Source organism: Sphaerodactylus townsendi, linkage group LG07 (genome assembly GCF_021028975.2).
Source record: "Sphaerodactylus townsendi isolate TG3544 linkage group LG07, MPM_Stown_v2.3, whole genome shotgun sequence".
Lineage (NCBI taxonomy): Eukaryota > Metazoa > Chordata > Lepidosauria > Squamata > Sphaerodactylidae > Sphaerodactylus > Sphaerodactylus townsendi.
Window position 1 is genome coordinate 85,328,844 of NC_059431.1, and position 17,383 is coordinate 85,346,226.

Consider the following 17,383-nt stretch of genomic DNA (forward strand, 5'->3'; position numbering starts at 1 on the left):
AATATAATTTTTACACACATAGACCTTACATATCATGGATCTTTGTTCATATTTATCTCCTTTTCAGATTTGGCTACTTTCCTCCCTTGTTCCGCATAGGAGAACGTCCTTCACTGAGAACTGCTTCTGTGGAACACTGTTGGCATTAGACTGTGGTTATTTACAGGAGATGAGCTCTATTAATTACTAATTTGCTGTTTTGATCACTGCTGAATCATTTTGTCAGGACACATTGACCAATTTGGAACAGGAACATGTGGCTTACTTGCTCAGCATTGGTTTCTCATCATTAACTGGAATGACCTCTACCAAAATGGTTTTTGACATTTTATGTTTCCCATCTGATAACTGTATTGCAAAGCCATCAGCTAGGCTGTCAGAGTCATCATGCAGATACATCAGCCTCATTCCTAGGAGATAAGGTGAAGGGATGATGATAGGAAAAAAGAAAGAGAGAGAGAGAGAAAAAATAAACCTGGTTTCCTCAAAAGCATCATCCCCTTGCTTCCACCTACCACTCCACAGCCAGCTTATTTCAAATTACAGGAGACAAGTCTTGAACACAACAGCTGCTCATTAATATATCAGAACTCTACTGACTCTCAAACACTGAAGACACATTTTCTAAGAATTCTCCTTCACTTGACAAGAAATACTTTAACTCACTCCATGTAATCCGCCTGGAGTCCAAATGAGAAAGGGGGACTACACATAAAGTAAGTAAATAAAATAGGTGCATTTTCTCATCCCGCTAAAACTGAACACATGAAGCTGCCTGATACCAAGTCAGATCATTTGTCTATTAAGATCATGACTGTTTGTTTTGACTGGCAGCAGCTCTCCAGGGTCTCCACCAAAGGTCTTCCATATCACCTATTCCTTAACCCTTCTCCTTTAACTGGGAATGCCAGAGACTGAATGAGGGGCCTTCTGCATGCAAAGCCATACTCCTTTCTTTAGGAGAAATATTAAAAATTGGATGCCACTCAAGTAGACAAATGGTGCCTTCCAGCCACTGTCATACTATTTAACAGACTATTGGGAGGAGTGGCAATGTGAATTCTTCCTAGTTAGCTTGAGAGTTTTGTAATTGAAATATAGGTAACACTATTGAACGATAGGTACAACCGTATTTGATGTAGGAGATCCATATTCAGATCCCTAGATCTACAATTGAGCTGCAAAAGCAACTGTTGGGGACACACAAATGGGTTAGGGCTGTGATACTGGAAAAGGGGATTAAATTTTTCTCCTTTCAACCCTTTGGAAAAAATTTCAAGACTTAAGGTGACAGGCCAGGAAAAATAAATAGAAAAATGAGAATCCTCATGACCCCAAGGAAACTGGACTTTACTAACCCTCCAGCCAAAAACCAAAGGACAGAGTCTCTTGTCCTTCCACAAGTTAATCAAGAAGTCAGCCCAGCAAGATGGGGCACTTGCAAGTTGAATTAATTTTTTTTAATTGGTCTGATAGTTCTAGCCAGTGAAGACTGAAGTACTGGATTTAGACTGAAACCCCAAAACCCAAAAAACAATATAAGATAGAATTAATAAGGTTTATTAAAAGAAATGTGCAAGAATATACAAATATGAGAGCAAGCGAACAGCAAGGAGAAAAATAATAAAATCCACCTAACTAACCTATGATACTTTAGTTCTCTAATTCAGATGTTACCTGGTCTTTCAGACTTGAAATTTCTATGTCCCAATTATCTCGTTTGCGCCTTTATCTAATTCTCATATCTTGTATCTCCCCCTGAAGCTGCAAAATTATTAAAATTCTCAGAGAGAGGTCATGTATAACTTTAACCCCAAAACTTGAACCAACATTTCTGAAAAAAAGCAAAGATACTGATGGGTAAAATCAATTTCTTTTTACCCTTCCCACTGTTGTCCCCCACTTCTGTACATGCTTTTTGTAATTCAGTTACATTTCTGGGTATTTGAAAATAGATCCCCAGCATACCCTGGTTAAAATAGATCCCCAGCATCATGCATGGCTTGGCTATTAGTAATTCATACCCTGGTTAAAATAGATCCCCAGCATCATGCATGGCTTGGCTATTAGTAATTCATACCCTGGTTAAAATAGATCCCCAGCATCATGCATGGCTTGGCTATTAGTAATTCATACCCTGGTTAAAATAGATCCCCAGCATCATGCATGGCTTGGCTATTAGTAATTCATACCCTGGTTAAAATAGATCCCCAGCATCATGCATGGCTTGGCTATTAGTAATTCATACCCTGGTTAAAATAGATCCCCAGCATCATGCATGGCTTGGCTATTAGTAATTCATACCCTGGTTAAAAGCAAGCTTAGGTATTTTCTGACAGGGGAGACGCCTTGATCATGAAAGAGTAATCTTTATATGTAAAAATAGATCGAAGTTTCTATTCTGAGAACTTGTCTAGAAGTAGCCTCTAAATCAGGTATCCAGCAGTATCAATTCAAAACAACCAACAGAATTAGAAAGAAGTACAGCAGTTACCATTTTTCAGAAGCTCCATGGAAAAACCATGCACAAGAAGTTCATGATGCTGGTGACTGTTGATTGCCTGTTTATAAAGGGTGATGTCAGTACCATACAATCCATTAACAAGGAACCCATGTTGCGGTTGCTGGAGAACAGTAAACATCAGGGTGTCTGGAGGTATATCCAGATCGACTGTATTAATTATAGATGGATCTAGTTCTTTCATCTGGCCTTCGTGCACCTTCAAAATGGAAGTTAAAAGAGAAAAGCAAATCACAGTTCTTCTGAAAATAATCTTTGCAAGTTGATGGTTTAAGTATTGAACTAAGAGATCAGGACTAAAATCCCCATTCGGCCATGAACCTTATAAGAGCCACTAAACTAGTGATGGATGGAGGACTCAGTTTGTTGGCAGATACAATTCCCACAAGGCTGTTTCAGATTGGGAAAATGACACAAGGGCAAGGGGCTAACGACTGGGCACCCGCACCAGTGCTACTCAGAAGAAAGATGCCTGTGAGCTTCCATCACAGTACTCCCAACCAACATTGCATGTAATTTGGACTGAAGACATTATGGGGAATATAGAAGTGGAAGGGAAGGGTCAAAAATGATGACTGCAGAAGCAGCTGTGGAGAAAGAATGAAAACTGTTCTAAAGTCAGAAACCCACATTAAGACTTATTGTGAAAACTCAGCAATGAAGGAATAAGAGGGGAAGTCCTCCTATGGATTAAAAACTGCTTGAGAAACAGGAAACAAAGAGTGGGTGTAAATGGGAAGTTCTCACAATGGAGAGATGTCGGGAGTGGTGTCCCCCAAGGATCCGTTTTGGGACCAGTGCTCTTTAACCTATTCATAAATGACCTGGAAGTAGGGGTGGGTAGCGTGGTGGCCAAGTTTGCAGATGATACCAAATTATGTAGGGTGGTGAGAACCACAAAGGATTGCTTGAAGTTAGGCTCCAAGCCGGACCTTGGATAGAATTAGGGTTGAGTGGGAATCTCAGAGGAAATGGCAAATGCAGTTCAATGTAGCAAAATGTAAAGAGTGCGATGCACATAGGGGCAAAAGAAAATCCAAACTTCACATAACATCAGCTACAGGGGTCAGTGCTTTATCAGTCACAGACCAGGAAAGGGATTTAGGCGTCTTAGTTGATAGTTCCATGGGAATGTCCAACTCAATGCATGGCAGCTGTGAAAAGAAAAAGGCAAACTCTATGCTAGGGGATGCATTAGAAAAGGAATTGATAATAGAAACTGCAATGATTGTCATGCCCTTTATATAAAAGCAGTGAGATGCTGACCGCAAGACTTTGGAAGTACTGTTAATCCAGTTCTGGTCGCATAGCATCTCAAAAAAGGATATTGAGGAGAGATAGAAAAAAGGGTGCAGAGAGAGGGCAACAAGGATGATTGAGGGACTGGGAGCACCTTCCCCTATGAGGAGAGAGCTGCAGCGTTTGGGACTCTCTTTAGTTTGGAGAGGGAGGCGGCTGAGGCCGACGGATATGATTGAAGTCTACAAAGGAAATTATGCATGGGGTAGAAAATGTTGACAAAGAGAAATTTTTCTCTCTTTCTCACAATACTAGAACCAGGGGGCATTCATTGAAAATGCTGGGGGGAAGAATTAGGACTAATAAAAGGAAACACTTCTTCACGCAACGTGTGATTGGTGTTTGGAGATATGCTGCCACAGGAGGTGGTGATGGCCACTCAACCTGGATAAAACTTTAAAAGGGGCTTGGACAGATTTATGGAGGAGAAGTCGATTTATGGCTACCAATCTTGATCCTCTTTGATCTGAGATTGCAAATGCCTTAACAGACCAGGTGATCGGGAGCAACAGCCGCAGAAGGCCATTGCGTTCACATCCTACATGTGAGCTCCCAATGGCACCTGGTGGGCCACTGCGAGTAGCAGAGAGCTGGACTAGATGGACTTTGGTCTGATCCAGCTGGCTTGTTCTTATGTTCTTATGTATAAAGCACTGGTGGAGAGGGTGGAGCGGACTTGGTTAAATAAACACACAACTGAGCAATTTTGAAGGGAAAGCAAAAAAAAATCGTATGAACATAATGAACCACGTTACACTAAGCCAAATCATTGGTTGGTTCATCTAGTCTTATTGGCAGCAGCTCTCAATAGTAACTCGCTGTATATCCATCTTTACCGTAATATTCCTTGCTATCAATTCTGGGACTTCATCATTTGTAGGGTTAATTAAGATATAAAATGGTATCTCCATTGAGCGATGTTTCCCATCAGTGGCATAAAGCATAAATTGGTCTTTGGTTGGTTCTATTCTTCTATGCCTGGTTTGGACATAGTTTATGTACAGTGCCTTCATATTTTTCAGCTGAAATGAAGCTAAAATTTTGAAAGAAATTAAAAATTAACAGAAATTTATATTCAACTTCATTGCACATCACATGGCCACTCTTCTCTGATACTCTTCCACAGCAAAAAGTTTGAATAGTTCTATAGCAGCTCAAATTCTTACCTCTTTTCTAAAAATTCTTTCCAATTTATCCCATCACACCTCTTGGTCCTTCCTTGGGCAATCTCTCATCTTTGTCATTCTAAACAGAGTTACACCTATCTGAGCCCATTGAATGGACATAGAAAGGGAAGTCTGCTTAAGGCAATGCTATCAGTCAGTCACAGCTCCAAATATTCCCAGCAATGAACATATACACCAATCAGTCAAACAAATCTCTTTAAATGGCTGCATAAAGCCCATAAATCTTCTGCTTTCTTCCTGTTCTAGTCCAAATGCTTCCTAGTTGGTTCCCTAGGTTACCAGTTATCTAGATCTCAACTAAAAGTTAGGCCAGTCTTTAGAACAAATACTTCTGAGGAAGAAGCCAACCAAACATTCCTGGATACATGACAGGAAAAATAAGACAGGATTGACTGAAGTTCTACAAAAAACCCTGCCTGAGACAGAGGTTCTACTAGTCTATGCATGTTTAGTGGTAGAAAGGGCCATTAAGTCACAGATGAGTTATGGTGACCCCCATAAGGGTTTTAAGGCAAGAGATGTTCAGGAGTGGTTCACCGTTGCCAGCCTCTGCATGGGCAGAGAGAGTTCAAAGAGAACTGTGACTGGCCCGAGGTCACCCAGAAGGCCTCATGTGGAAGAGGGGGAATCAAACCTGGTTCTCCAGATTAGAGTCTACCACTCTAAATCACTATGCCACAATAGCTCTCTAGGCATATTTACACAGGTGTAAAGCCATGTGGAGAAGGTGGCACTGGTCCAGGATTTAAAGACATAAACCACACATACCTATACCTATGCCCATGTTGCTTTTCTCAAAGCCTGGGGAAGGTAATATATTTTCGATATACCCAAATTGAGGAGAAGAAGCTAAAACAAACTGTAAGTCATCTGCATTGGTATCAGGATCAGTGGCATACAAATGGTTAACTGTAATGGCAGCTGACGAGCCCTCATCCACAATGAACATGGCACCTGCATACAAACAATATAATGATCAGTACTGTTACTCATGCAGCTCAATTTGCTAACAGATTTCAAGCTAAAGAAATACCTGATGGCAGAAGCCATTGTTCAAACACTTGGTACAGATGTTTTCCCGGTCATACCAATGACTCCTTTTCACCAAATGAATGAGGAGAAAAAACTTGGAAAACAATTTTACTGAAAAGCTATTAAATGTGGTTTATGTGCTGCTCAAGATCAGTTGTTACCTCTGTTTGTCACAGCATTAATTGCCTGAGAGCTGTTACGAATTGTTCATAATGAGCCATTTTTCATGCCTCAGTGCTTGATTTCCCTGCTGGGAAAATACTTCATTTCCAGAACATTGCTTGGGTGATAGACTGCAAATCACGAAGTTACTCATACATACATTGTTGAAAAGTGGTGAACACACACAAACACAATACTTGCAAATAGCTCTTCTATCGATTATGCCATTCAGTTATAAAGAAACGTTTATTGTGTCTTCAAAAAGCTGAGCTGAAGCCTGGCTAAGGCAGTTCTAGAATGTAATTTCAGTCCTTTGGCTGTGATTTTTTTATCCCTGGAAATTATATTCTGTGAGTTCATATCTTGCCTTTCAAACTATTTAAAATTAATGAATTTGTACAATTCAGCACTGTCATGAATTAAAAACTTAATTCCAAATATTGTCAGTTCTCTATTATTCTAAAACCCCTGCTTTTAAATTTAGCATATAGTAGATATTGAGTATCTCCTTCTTTTCTTCGTCCAATACTGACTTGCACATGAACATAACATAATAATACAATAATGAGAATAATACGCACAACAATAAAAAAATACCAGTAGCAATTCAGATTTTTAGAGCTTTAGTCTGCCTTTGTAGCTCTTTGAAGTTGACCTTCTATATTTGTCTCTATTGCTACATCCTGAGCCCTTAGGGGGAGGGCGGTCTATAAACCAAATAAATAAATAAATAAATAAATAAATAAATAAATAAATAAATAAATAAATAAAATACAGAGCTGGCCAGAGTTGGAGCTAGCAGAGCAGCATTTGCATGGACAGAAGTCCTCATGCCTGCAAAAAAACCCTGTACTGGAACCAGCTTCCATACTTTGCAACAGTGGAGTAGGAGACCACGGATATGGTAGTGGTCATCACCCAGCTAGTTGGCAACTTCATTACACTACCACTTTGTCCTCTGTTACTTTTTGCAGACCCAGTAATGGTAAGCTACATTGTGAGTGAATAATGATGCCATTACAAGACTATTTTATCATTTACTGAACTTAGCATAGATCTACCTAATCTACATTCACAACTGACAATTGAACATACATGACTTTTTTTTTATTACCAGTAGCAATGGCTGGTGGCTGGTTATCCACTGGAAATATTGTGATGTTAATGTCATATACTGGAAAGGATTTATGCAACAGCACAGGAGGTCCATCATAACAACAGACATTTACATCTTGGCCAGTTGCACCATCAGAGACAACGAAGGTAACGATATCAAACAAAGGAGTTAAGCCAATCTCTCCATCTGGGGAAAAAAAGATAATATAAGGCACAAAGTTCTGCAATAAAAGAAAAACTCCTGTAATATGTGTTAAATCATGGAGATGTCAAAATATTTTGAGCAATCATCATGAGATCAGCAGAAAGAAGAAGGAAGGTGAACATCTAAAATATCCAAGATATGTATTCCTTGGTAGAAAGTATAATCAAATCACAGCCAATTTATGGCAATTCCAAAGGATTTTCAAGACAAAAGATTAAAAGATGCATTCGCCTATTGCCTGCCTGTGCATAGCAACTACTGTGTTTCCGTGAAAATAAGACAGTGTCTTATATTAATTTTTGCTTCCAAAGATGCGTTATGTCTTATTTTCAGGGGATGTCTTATTTTTCCGCTTCGACAGTTTAAAAGCTCTGAGAATGATTCGACGTATGCTTCCAAACAAAAACTTAGCTACATCTTACTTTTGGGGGATGCTTTATATTTAGCACTTCAGCAAAACCTTTACTACGTCTTATTTTCAGGGGATGTCTTATTTTTGGGGAAACAGGGTATGGACATCCTTGGTGATCTCATACACATACTTACAGGACCAACCTTGCTTAATAGTCAAGATCTGATGAGACCAGGCTAGCCTAGGCTATCCAGGTTAGGGCAGATTATGCCTCATAAAGAATAATTGCAAGAATACCAACACAATCGAGTACATGTATTCTCTTCATCAGCAAATAGGATCAAACTCAAAGAAAAATTCAATTACCCAATTCAGTGCTATAAGTTTGTACCTTCCACTCAAGGAATCAACCATACACAGGAATTATTAATCCTAAAATAATACCCTGTTTCCCCGAAAACAAGACATCCCCGGAGAATAAGACGTAGTAGAGGTTTTGTGCTAAATATAAAGCATCCCCCGAAAGTAAGATGTAGCAAAGTTTTTGTTTGGAAGCATGCCTGTCGAACAGAACACCAGCGCATGCAGCTGTGGAGCAGAAAAATAAGACATCCCCTGAAAATAAGACATAGGGCATCTTTGGGAGCAAAAATTAATATAAGACACTGTCTTATTTTCGGGGAAACACGGTAGCAATGATCAATATTCTCCATAAGAAGTATTTAAAAAGCAAATGAGCAAAATTCAGCCAGACATAAGGACTTTGAAGTCCTATTAATTTAAATGGCAGCTTAAATACAATATTTAACGTACAACCTTAAACAGAAAATACTTTTCTAAGACCTAATGAAAGTAATGGGCTTGGAAGGTTATACCCATATTTAGGAGACTGTGCTGTACATCTCTCCTACTGGATAGATGGAAAGCATTTGTATATTCCAGTTAGTTGCCAGAAAACTAGCAGATGAAATAGTTACAGTTGTGACCTTCCCTGTAAATTTAAATTAGCCCTAAATTTAATTGAGTCTATCCCTTCAGGCCAGAATGTGCAGTAAACCATCACAATGGTGATTCCCTGGGTTTTTGCATGTTCCCAAAATGAATGTTAATTTGAAGTTTACTGGATTCAGTCTAAATAATGCCAGTTCAAAGATGCCCCATGAATATAAGTCATCCTTTTGAATTATATGCTTGCTTGTCACAAGAAATGCGAACACAGGTAAATAGCCTTCACGTGGGGAGACAGCAACATGGCCTACAGATGTTTTATACAAAGCTATTTCCACATTTATAAGAAAATACATAGTGGGTAGAGTCAGGAATGGGGATGGCTAGTACAACATCTAAATGCCTTTTTAAAACATCACGTAGCTACAGTCTTTGGACAAACCCTATATTGTTTAATACCTGGCTCTAAGCAGTTATACTGAAATTGCAACTTGCACGAATATGATCAGGGCATTAATCTTACTAGTATGTTCATATGCCACTGCTCCAGAAATAACATCTGCTTGGTGAAAACGATCCACTACAAGTCCATTTTTCTTCACAACTCCATGCTTAGGATGCCGCGCAAGCATGAACATAAGTTGCATGTCATCGCTGTCTATATCAGTGGCATGAAGGTATTCTGAGGTGAAGAACACTGCCCCGCCCTCTGAACATTGCATGAAAGGAATGAGGTCTGCATTCATGACAGGAGGTTCATCATTTACAGGTATAACCTGTAAAAACATGCATAAACAGTACATTATAACCACATTCAACTGAAGCAAAGAATACATTGCAGCAGCAGAAGGGAGGAAGGATAAAATGCACATCTGGTGCAAAAGAGAAATCACAGAGAGAAAATATTGCAATCTGTATAATAATCATACTCATAGCATGACTACCAGGAGAAAAATCCCTGATGTAGAAGCAACCAATATTCGTTAGACAACAGAGTCCAATTCTGAAAGAATTGCAAAGCCATTCAAAATTATTATTTTCCAGATTGACCCATCCTGATGTGCCTTGTACTGACCTTTATATGAAGGACAAACTCAAAGGAATTGACACCATCTGTAGCTGCAAGCACAATATCATCCTGTGGAATCTCAGAGCCATTGTGGTGATATCTGTGGAATTAAAAATTTGAATATTTGTATTACTACTACTGCAAGTGATTACAATGTACTAAATACTATACATCTAATTACTAATTAAACCATACCACAGTCAAAACTATTTTCCTGTTTTCTTTCTTTCTCATGTTGTGGTTCATCGGGGATCTTTTTTGGTCCTCATCATAGTCTCTTTCTGTATCCTGCCCTTAAAGACCAATAAGATTTTCAGGATATAAGCTTTCAAGAGACAAAGCTCACTTCATTAGGGTATCTGACCAAGCAAGCTTTGATTCTTGAAAGCTTATGTCTCACAAATCTTGTCGGCCTTGAAGGTGCTACTGGACTTGAATCTAGCTGTGCAGACCAACACAGCTACCCTTTGAAACCAAGTTGGAGATTATGACACCCAAGTAGAAATTTCAGATGGGCAAGCAGGCATGAGGAATTAGACAGAGGGAGAGTTCAGATGTAAAAAGGCAGAGATGAGTATCACTGATGCATAAACAGTATAGAAAACCATAGGATTTGATGAAGTCAACCAGGGGCAGGGTACAGAAAGAGTCTATGATGAGGGCCCAGAAAGATCTCTGATGGACCACAACATGAGAGAGAAAGAAAACAGAAAAATAGCTTCAACTGTGGTATGGTTTAACTAGTAATTAGACAGATAGGAAATGAAACAGTTGAGGTTAGAGTTGTACAAAGGGCATGCAAAGAAAATGCAGGGAAGATTGACCAATTGCATTAAAGAGCAATTGGTCAATTGCATTAATACAGCAACACTGTATTTGACAGTATCCACCTGATCTTGACTTCTATTCAACCTGAGCTTTGTCCCCCTGTGCCCGCATTCTGCTGTCATTTTTTTTGATCCAGGCTTAGTATGAGTTTTTTGGTCTCACTTACATTGGCACTTACATTTGGTCTCACTTACATTTGGTCTCACTTACATTGGCACTATTTGACTTAGGCCGTTTCTGCACAAATATTTGACTTAGGCCGTTTCTGCACAAATGCGGAAGCGGCCGGGTCGGCGTACTTGACGCCGACCCGACGACCCGACGACCCGACGACGCTAGGACCGTCTGCACGGACGGTCCTAGAAAGAGCCGGGCAGCCGGCGCCGCAGAGCGCCGCAGAGCGCCGGCGCCCGGCCGACCCGGCATGTCCCCGGCATGTCCCCGGGCCTCTGGCGCGTTGCCAAGGTCTGGGGACACCTTGAGGCCCGGGGACAAGGTAAGTGCCAGGAGCGAGGGGGGGGGAGAGGCGTCTCGAAGCTGCTGCCGTTCGCTCGGCAGCGGCTTCAAGGCGGCGTTTCCCCAACAAGATCGCTTCCGAGCGCTCTGGGGAAACGCCGGCTTCACAGCGGTCGGGCGGCGCGAGGGCGGCGCAGCTGCGATGCAGCTGCGCCCCCTGTGCAAATGGCGGCCTGGGGACGGCGTTTTTGCCGTCCCCAGGCCGCCATATTCCGCCCGTGCGGAAACGGCCTTAGCTTTTGCAGCCACTCCCAACACATACTAGAAGGCTTTTTCATGTTTAAAAATCTAGTAGCTCTCAGGTTTTATTTTTAACACCTAAATATCTGCCCCTGTCGATGAAGAGTTAGGAGGGGAAAGGAGCAATCTGCACATTTCCAGTTATAACTCTGTAACAAAACTGGCCAGAGTTTTACTTTTTCAAATAAAAAAAAGCTTGAAACTGATCGTGCCAACAGAATGCTATAACAACGCAGTAATCTAGCAACACCCTCCCCCTTAAAACCATCTTGTAGAGAGGGGAAATAGTAGCCTCTGGGGAGGGAGGCTGAGGGTGTGGACTACTGTGTGAATGCTTTGTTGCTACTGCAAATGCCTTTGCATTCACAGCAGTAATGAGAGCTACACAGAGAATCATCTATAGGTGAAAACGGCCTTACACATCTGCCAGATTAGTATACTAGATATAATGTTCTAGATGAAATTTTTCCTGAACATCCTAGTTTCATATGTACAGAGTTGTTGCTTTTTAGTGTGCAGGAGAATTCTAACATTTAATATCCAGCATCCACAGCCTACAACATTACATCATTTTGCCCGGCCACATGCTTCTCCTGCTCAGCACTGCTGAATGCATTCATTGCAATATCAAACCACAAGAACAAAGGCAGCATTTTTCTCTTCTAACCTGACTCTGGACATGTGCAAATCTTCCCACGTCAGTTTGTCCCCTTGAGTCATAGGGATCCCATCCAGCTCAACTGTTCCATGGAGTGGTGGTCTTAACAGCAGGATGTGAATGTTTTCCAGTTTTGTGTCCTCATCTGAAACCAAAATGTGGCCCTCTGTAATGATACATATACCACCTTCCTCTACATTCAGGTTGCTTGTGAACACCTGAACAGATGAAAATGAGACAGCAGTTCGTTTTCTGCCAGAAGGTGTTTTGTCAAAAATTTTGCTTCAAAGCACTGAACAAAGCCCACAAGTGAAAATTCTACTTGTAATTAGCAATTTCAGAACTACCCCAATGTAAATGTGTATTTTTCAATTAAATGTATCTAATTAAATGTGTCCTTGAATTAAAAAAGGACAGGCATCATTCTAAAATATTAGAGTTAATAGAAAAGTGAATTTTACATGAAATTTGAATTTCTGATCCTTTTTAGAAATCTAGAATCATAGATAGGACAAAATGTCATTTAGTCAGTTTCTACACTGGCTGCCAAAACTGTGGATTGCAGACTTTTCAAATCTTCATGCAAGTTTTTATAAAATTTATAGCAGACCATTCAAATAGAGATTTAGATTATGTAAGTCTTTTTTCACTTTAAAAATTCAGTACTACTTTGCTTTACACAATATGTTTGGTTATAATATTCCTTATATTAGTACATTTATCTTTGTATGATTTGAAAATATAAATTATGTCTTAAAAACTTTGGATTTGCCATCCTTCCTAACAACACAGAAGAAAATCCCCAGGATTACGTAAGGGGGGAGCACGGAGGCAACTTTCTGCCTCCAACAAGCTACAACTGAAAATATAAGTTATAACACAAACACTAGCTTCCCAACACAGTATTCACTTCATATCATTGATGCAAAAAGATAGCATTTGCAGGGGCTGAATTGTTACATGTAAGTACATGAAAGCCAGCAAGTTGTAGTGGTTAAGAGCAGGGGGCTCTAATCTAGAGAACAGGCTTTGATTCCCCACTCCTCCATATGAGCAGTGGACTCTTATCTGGTAAATCAGATTTGTTTCCCCACTCCTACATTCCTGCTGGGTGACCTTGGGCTAGTCACAGTTCTGTCAGAACTCTCTCAGTCCCACCTACCTCACAAGGGCCGTTTCTGAACGTGCCAAAAAAGCCAGTAAAAGGACGCTAAAACAAGCGTTATAGGCGGGGAGTTAGCACAGCCGTCGCTGCAGAAATGAGGTTGCAGCAATGTGACAGTGCTCCAGCAGGCCCACAACGGCTTATTCAAAAATCGCTCACTGAGCTTGTCTTTTCAACAATGGCACTCCGCAGTCAGCGTTGTGCAAAGCGCCTGCCAGGATTCAGTGCCGCAGAGCCCGCCCCCACAATGGTAGCCCATACTGGCCAATCCTGGTGCTGAACGCCTGTGATATCTACCCTGGGGAAAAAAGAATGCCATTTGCAAAGCGCAGCTGTGCGAAGCACCAGGGTTCAGCCAATGCGCTACCTTCTACGGAGTGCTTGCCTGTGCGAACACTCAGTGTTCTGCAGCGTTGCCAATAACACCAACGGCACAAAGCTGAAATTGGCTGTGCAGAAATGGCCAAGGTGTCTGTTGTGGGGAGAGGGGAAAAAAGGAGTTTTAAAGCCGCCTTGAGTCTCCCTACAGGAGAGAAAGGCGGGGAATAAATATAAACTTCTCTTTTTCCCCTTCTACATGGCAGGGTTGGTTTTCCTTCTTTCTTCTTCTACTTTTCAGTCTCTATACAGACGTTGATATCAGCACAAATCTAGCTACAGGGAAAATTTGTGGGAGAAATCATCAGGCATGGGTAGGATTAAGCATCCGCCCACTTTCATTCCTTGATTCTGCCAGCAAATGCCCCATTCTGGCATTCATATTAATCAGCAGAAACTTGTTCGTTCTATCACAAACAATTCTGTTTAAGGTTACAGATTAGAAATGTTCAAAATATGCTTTTGAAAATTATTACTTTGCATGATAAAGCATTTAAAACATTATACTTTGATTTTATCAATCAGGATATGCGACTACAGCATTAAGAATTTAAAATCTGGGATAGGTTCCTTCTTTCACTGATAGTAAACCCTGACTGATTCCTAACTCTTAGTTGTTTCCCCCTGAAGCTGTTAGTACTATAATTATACCTCTGGAACTTGATTGTTCACTGGGAGAATGGTAATGTTAAAAGTGATGCCAGACAAAGTTCTGCCATGTTGATTGCTCACGGAAAATATGAACCGGATATACAGAGGCTCAGAACCAATATCATGCAAAGGGGGCATATAGCCAACTTTCATGTGGTTTACAGCATGCTGTGGACATAAAGAAAAACAAACAAAATAAATATTATGTATAGTTATAAATATTATGTATAGTTATAAATTTCAAGCACAAATTTCAAATAGCTGAACCTCTTGCAAAATGTACTCGAATCTATGTCTACATATTTGTTCAAAGAAGTTCAAAAAGTACTGCCTGTATATTTGCATTCTCCTAGTGGAATGGCCTACCCAAGGAGATCAGGAATGCTCCAATTCACTAGGGCTTCTGGAAACTATGCAAAACTGAATTATTTCAGAGGGCTTTTCTGTGCAGATAGCAGAGTTACACTGTACAAAACGGTTCACAAATTTACTTGGATAAATGATTTGGATTGTGGTCCATATGGCTATGTATTGCTTATTATAACATGATTCCATTATGTAATTTCTGTACTGCTAAATGTGTCATGTTAATATTGAAGCTTTACTTCAGCTCTTCCTGGTGGTTCCAGACGTCAAAAATCCTTATGCATTGGTTACTGTATGTTCTCATTTTGTTTATTGTACTGACTCACTTTGTGTAAGCTGCCTTGAGTCTCTATGATAAAGGCAGACTATAAGTAACACAAATTAATATGTCTAATCTACCTATACTGGAGTCTGGGAATGCCCACTCAAGTAGTCTTGTGTGGCAACCTAGGACAACAGAAGGATTAGCTTTTGTGTTTCATTCTTAGAGCTTCCACCTGCCCAAGCCCAAAATTCATTAAAAAAAACCTTATGACTGTTCCCAGGAATCATACTTCCCATACAATACAACTGCTGGATTTTTTTTCTTGATGCATAATTTGCAAGCTGTAGAGCATATTTGTAAACATGGGCAGAATATATTGTCGAAGGCTTATACAGCCGGAATCACTGGGGTGCTGTGTGGTTTCCGGGCTGTATGGCCGTGTTCCAGTGGTTCTCAGCCTGGGGGTCAGGACCCCTTTGGGGGTCGAACGACCCTTTCACAGGTGTCGCCTAAGACTCTCTGCACCAGTGTTCTCCATCTGTAAAATGGTTAAATGTTAAGGTTGGGGGTCACCACAACATGAGGAACTGTATTAAAGGGTCACAGCATTAGGAAGGTTGAGAATCACTAGCAGAATGCTGCTAGAATATGACCATACAGCCTGGAAACCACACAGCACCCCATGGGCAGAACAGTTCTTCTCATTACTACTACCTATGTATAGAGAAGAGTGAGCGTATTCAACAAGATATGGAGTGAGATTAAGTTGGTATGGAATACTTGTAAGAAAATGGTCCCTCTCATCTACTTACACCCTAGTGACAGGACATCTGATTTTCAGCTAGGTTATAAACCTGTTGCAACCTCTTTCTTATAAATGAAGGACCAAATAAACATTAATAGCTCTTAAAATAGAGGAATGGGTACATCAGGAAGCCATTGTGTCGGATGAAAGGACGAGCAAGAGGCTACCAAATAACAAACCTGAGTGAATGATCTTAGTGCTGGTGCCGCAGGATCCTTGTTCAGTTTAGGGATGCTGTCTATCAGAAATAACTTCCCGGCATCAGCATGGCTGCACAGAATGGTATTGTCACATTGATATACAAGTTTATATAACTCTTTAATAATGACAGTTTTAAATCCCAAAATAGATTTTCCCCATCACTAATTAGAAAGCAAGGTTACTTCTTCCCCATACCACTGTGTTTTATAACAGACAGTTAAAATCAATATACTAAATATAATTAGGATGTGTATTATCTGACTTACTAGGGTATTGGCCATTGTTTTGCTTAATTTTATCTAATAACCAAATGCATGTGAAACCACACAGTCATAAATAAGAACTGTAAGATTGTAAGTGTATGTGACTATCAGTGTATGTGACTGTAAGTGTATGTGACTATCAAGAGCGTACCTCAACATAAGTCTACTTAGGTACACCGATAATACACAGAGGTAAGTCTGGGACTGTGCCCACTAGTTCTGCCTCCTTCCGTATATACTTTAAGCATAACTATTGGAAAAGTCTCCTTATTACAAAGTATACTGCAAAAAGCAAAGTCTTATACCACATGTACAGAATTTGTATACACACAGAAGTTACAATGAATGTGTGTAAAGAGAAGAAATGGCCAGCAAGGATTTCTATTCCTTCTCTGTTTCTAAATCAGGTCTGTAGTTCTGCACTATACTCTTTTCAACAAAAAGAACTTTATCTGCCTTGTGCTGGACTGTCTTTAGGTAGTCACTAGGAGCCAAGCAGAGCATTCTAAAACAAAGACAGGCGAGATGGGAGTCATGTAGTTTTATCTGTTTTGAATCTGTAATCTAAGTTTCTCTCATTCTTTTATTGTTGTCACAGTATGGCTCATTCCGCACATGCAGAATAATGCACTTTCAAACTGCTTTCAGTGCTCTTTGAAGCTGTGCGGAATGGCAAAATCCACTTGCAAACAGTTGTGAAAGTGGTTTGAAAACGCATTATTTTGCGTGTGCGGAAGGGGCCTATGTTATGGGATAAATGTGGGGATTGAGGTTGACATTCTATTTTTATTTCTTTACTGTTTAATTCTTTGTAGGGTGGCTGGTTCACCATCTTGTAGTTTTGTAGTTATAAAAAATAAAAAAGTACAAATTTTAAAAACAAAGGTGGCCCAGCACATGGCGGATGAAGGTACAATTCTCCTTTGTTCATTTTGTTGAAAAGGGTGTACCTTGGGTTCTACTATCCTTTCAACTTCTGTCTAGCTGCTGCCACTTATGCAATTCACCATATTAGCCTAAGAACATCAACTACCAGACAGCCCAGTTTAGATGGGGTGGGGGGAACTCTGCAGTGGCTGGGGAAAGTACCTCTAAAGGGAAGCATATAAAGGAAGCAAAACTTCCTGCTGCCTGAATAGCCCCATTGGAAAAAAGG

The 17,383-nt window shown here is 40.3% G+C and overlaps 1 protein-coding gene across 1 annotated transcript in view; it reads right to left on the bottom strand.

Moving 5' to 3' along the window:
* The window catches only part of FREM1 (FRAS1 related extracellular matrix 1), an 89,949-nt gene that overhangs the window by 38,375 nt on the left and 34,191 nt on the right, over positions 1–17,383 (bottom strand). The window contains exons 12-21 of the mRNA XM_048503924.1: positions 15,943–16,033; positions 14,328–14,495; positions 12,143–12,351; positions 9,898–9,991; positions 9,346–9,598; positions 7,316–7,504; positions 5,776–5,961; positions 4,657–4,853; positions 2,495–2,720; positions 266–410 (exon numbers count right to left, since the gene is read on the bottom strand). Coding sequence (XP_048359881.1) covers positions 266–410; positions 2,495–2,720; positions 4,657–4,853; positions 5,776–5,961; positions 7,316–7,504; positions 9,346–9,598; positions 9,898–9,991; positions 12,143–12,351; positions 14,328–14,495; positions 15,943–16,033 — 1,758 coding nt within the window. The remainder of the gene's footprint in view (positions 1–265; positions 411–2,494; positions 2,721–4,656; positions 4,854–5,775; positions 5,962–7,315; positions 7,505–9,345; positions 9,599–9,897; positions 9,992–12,142; positions 12,352–14,327; positions 14,496–15,942; positions 16,034–17,383) is intronic.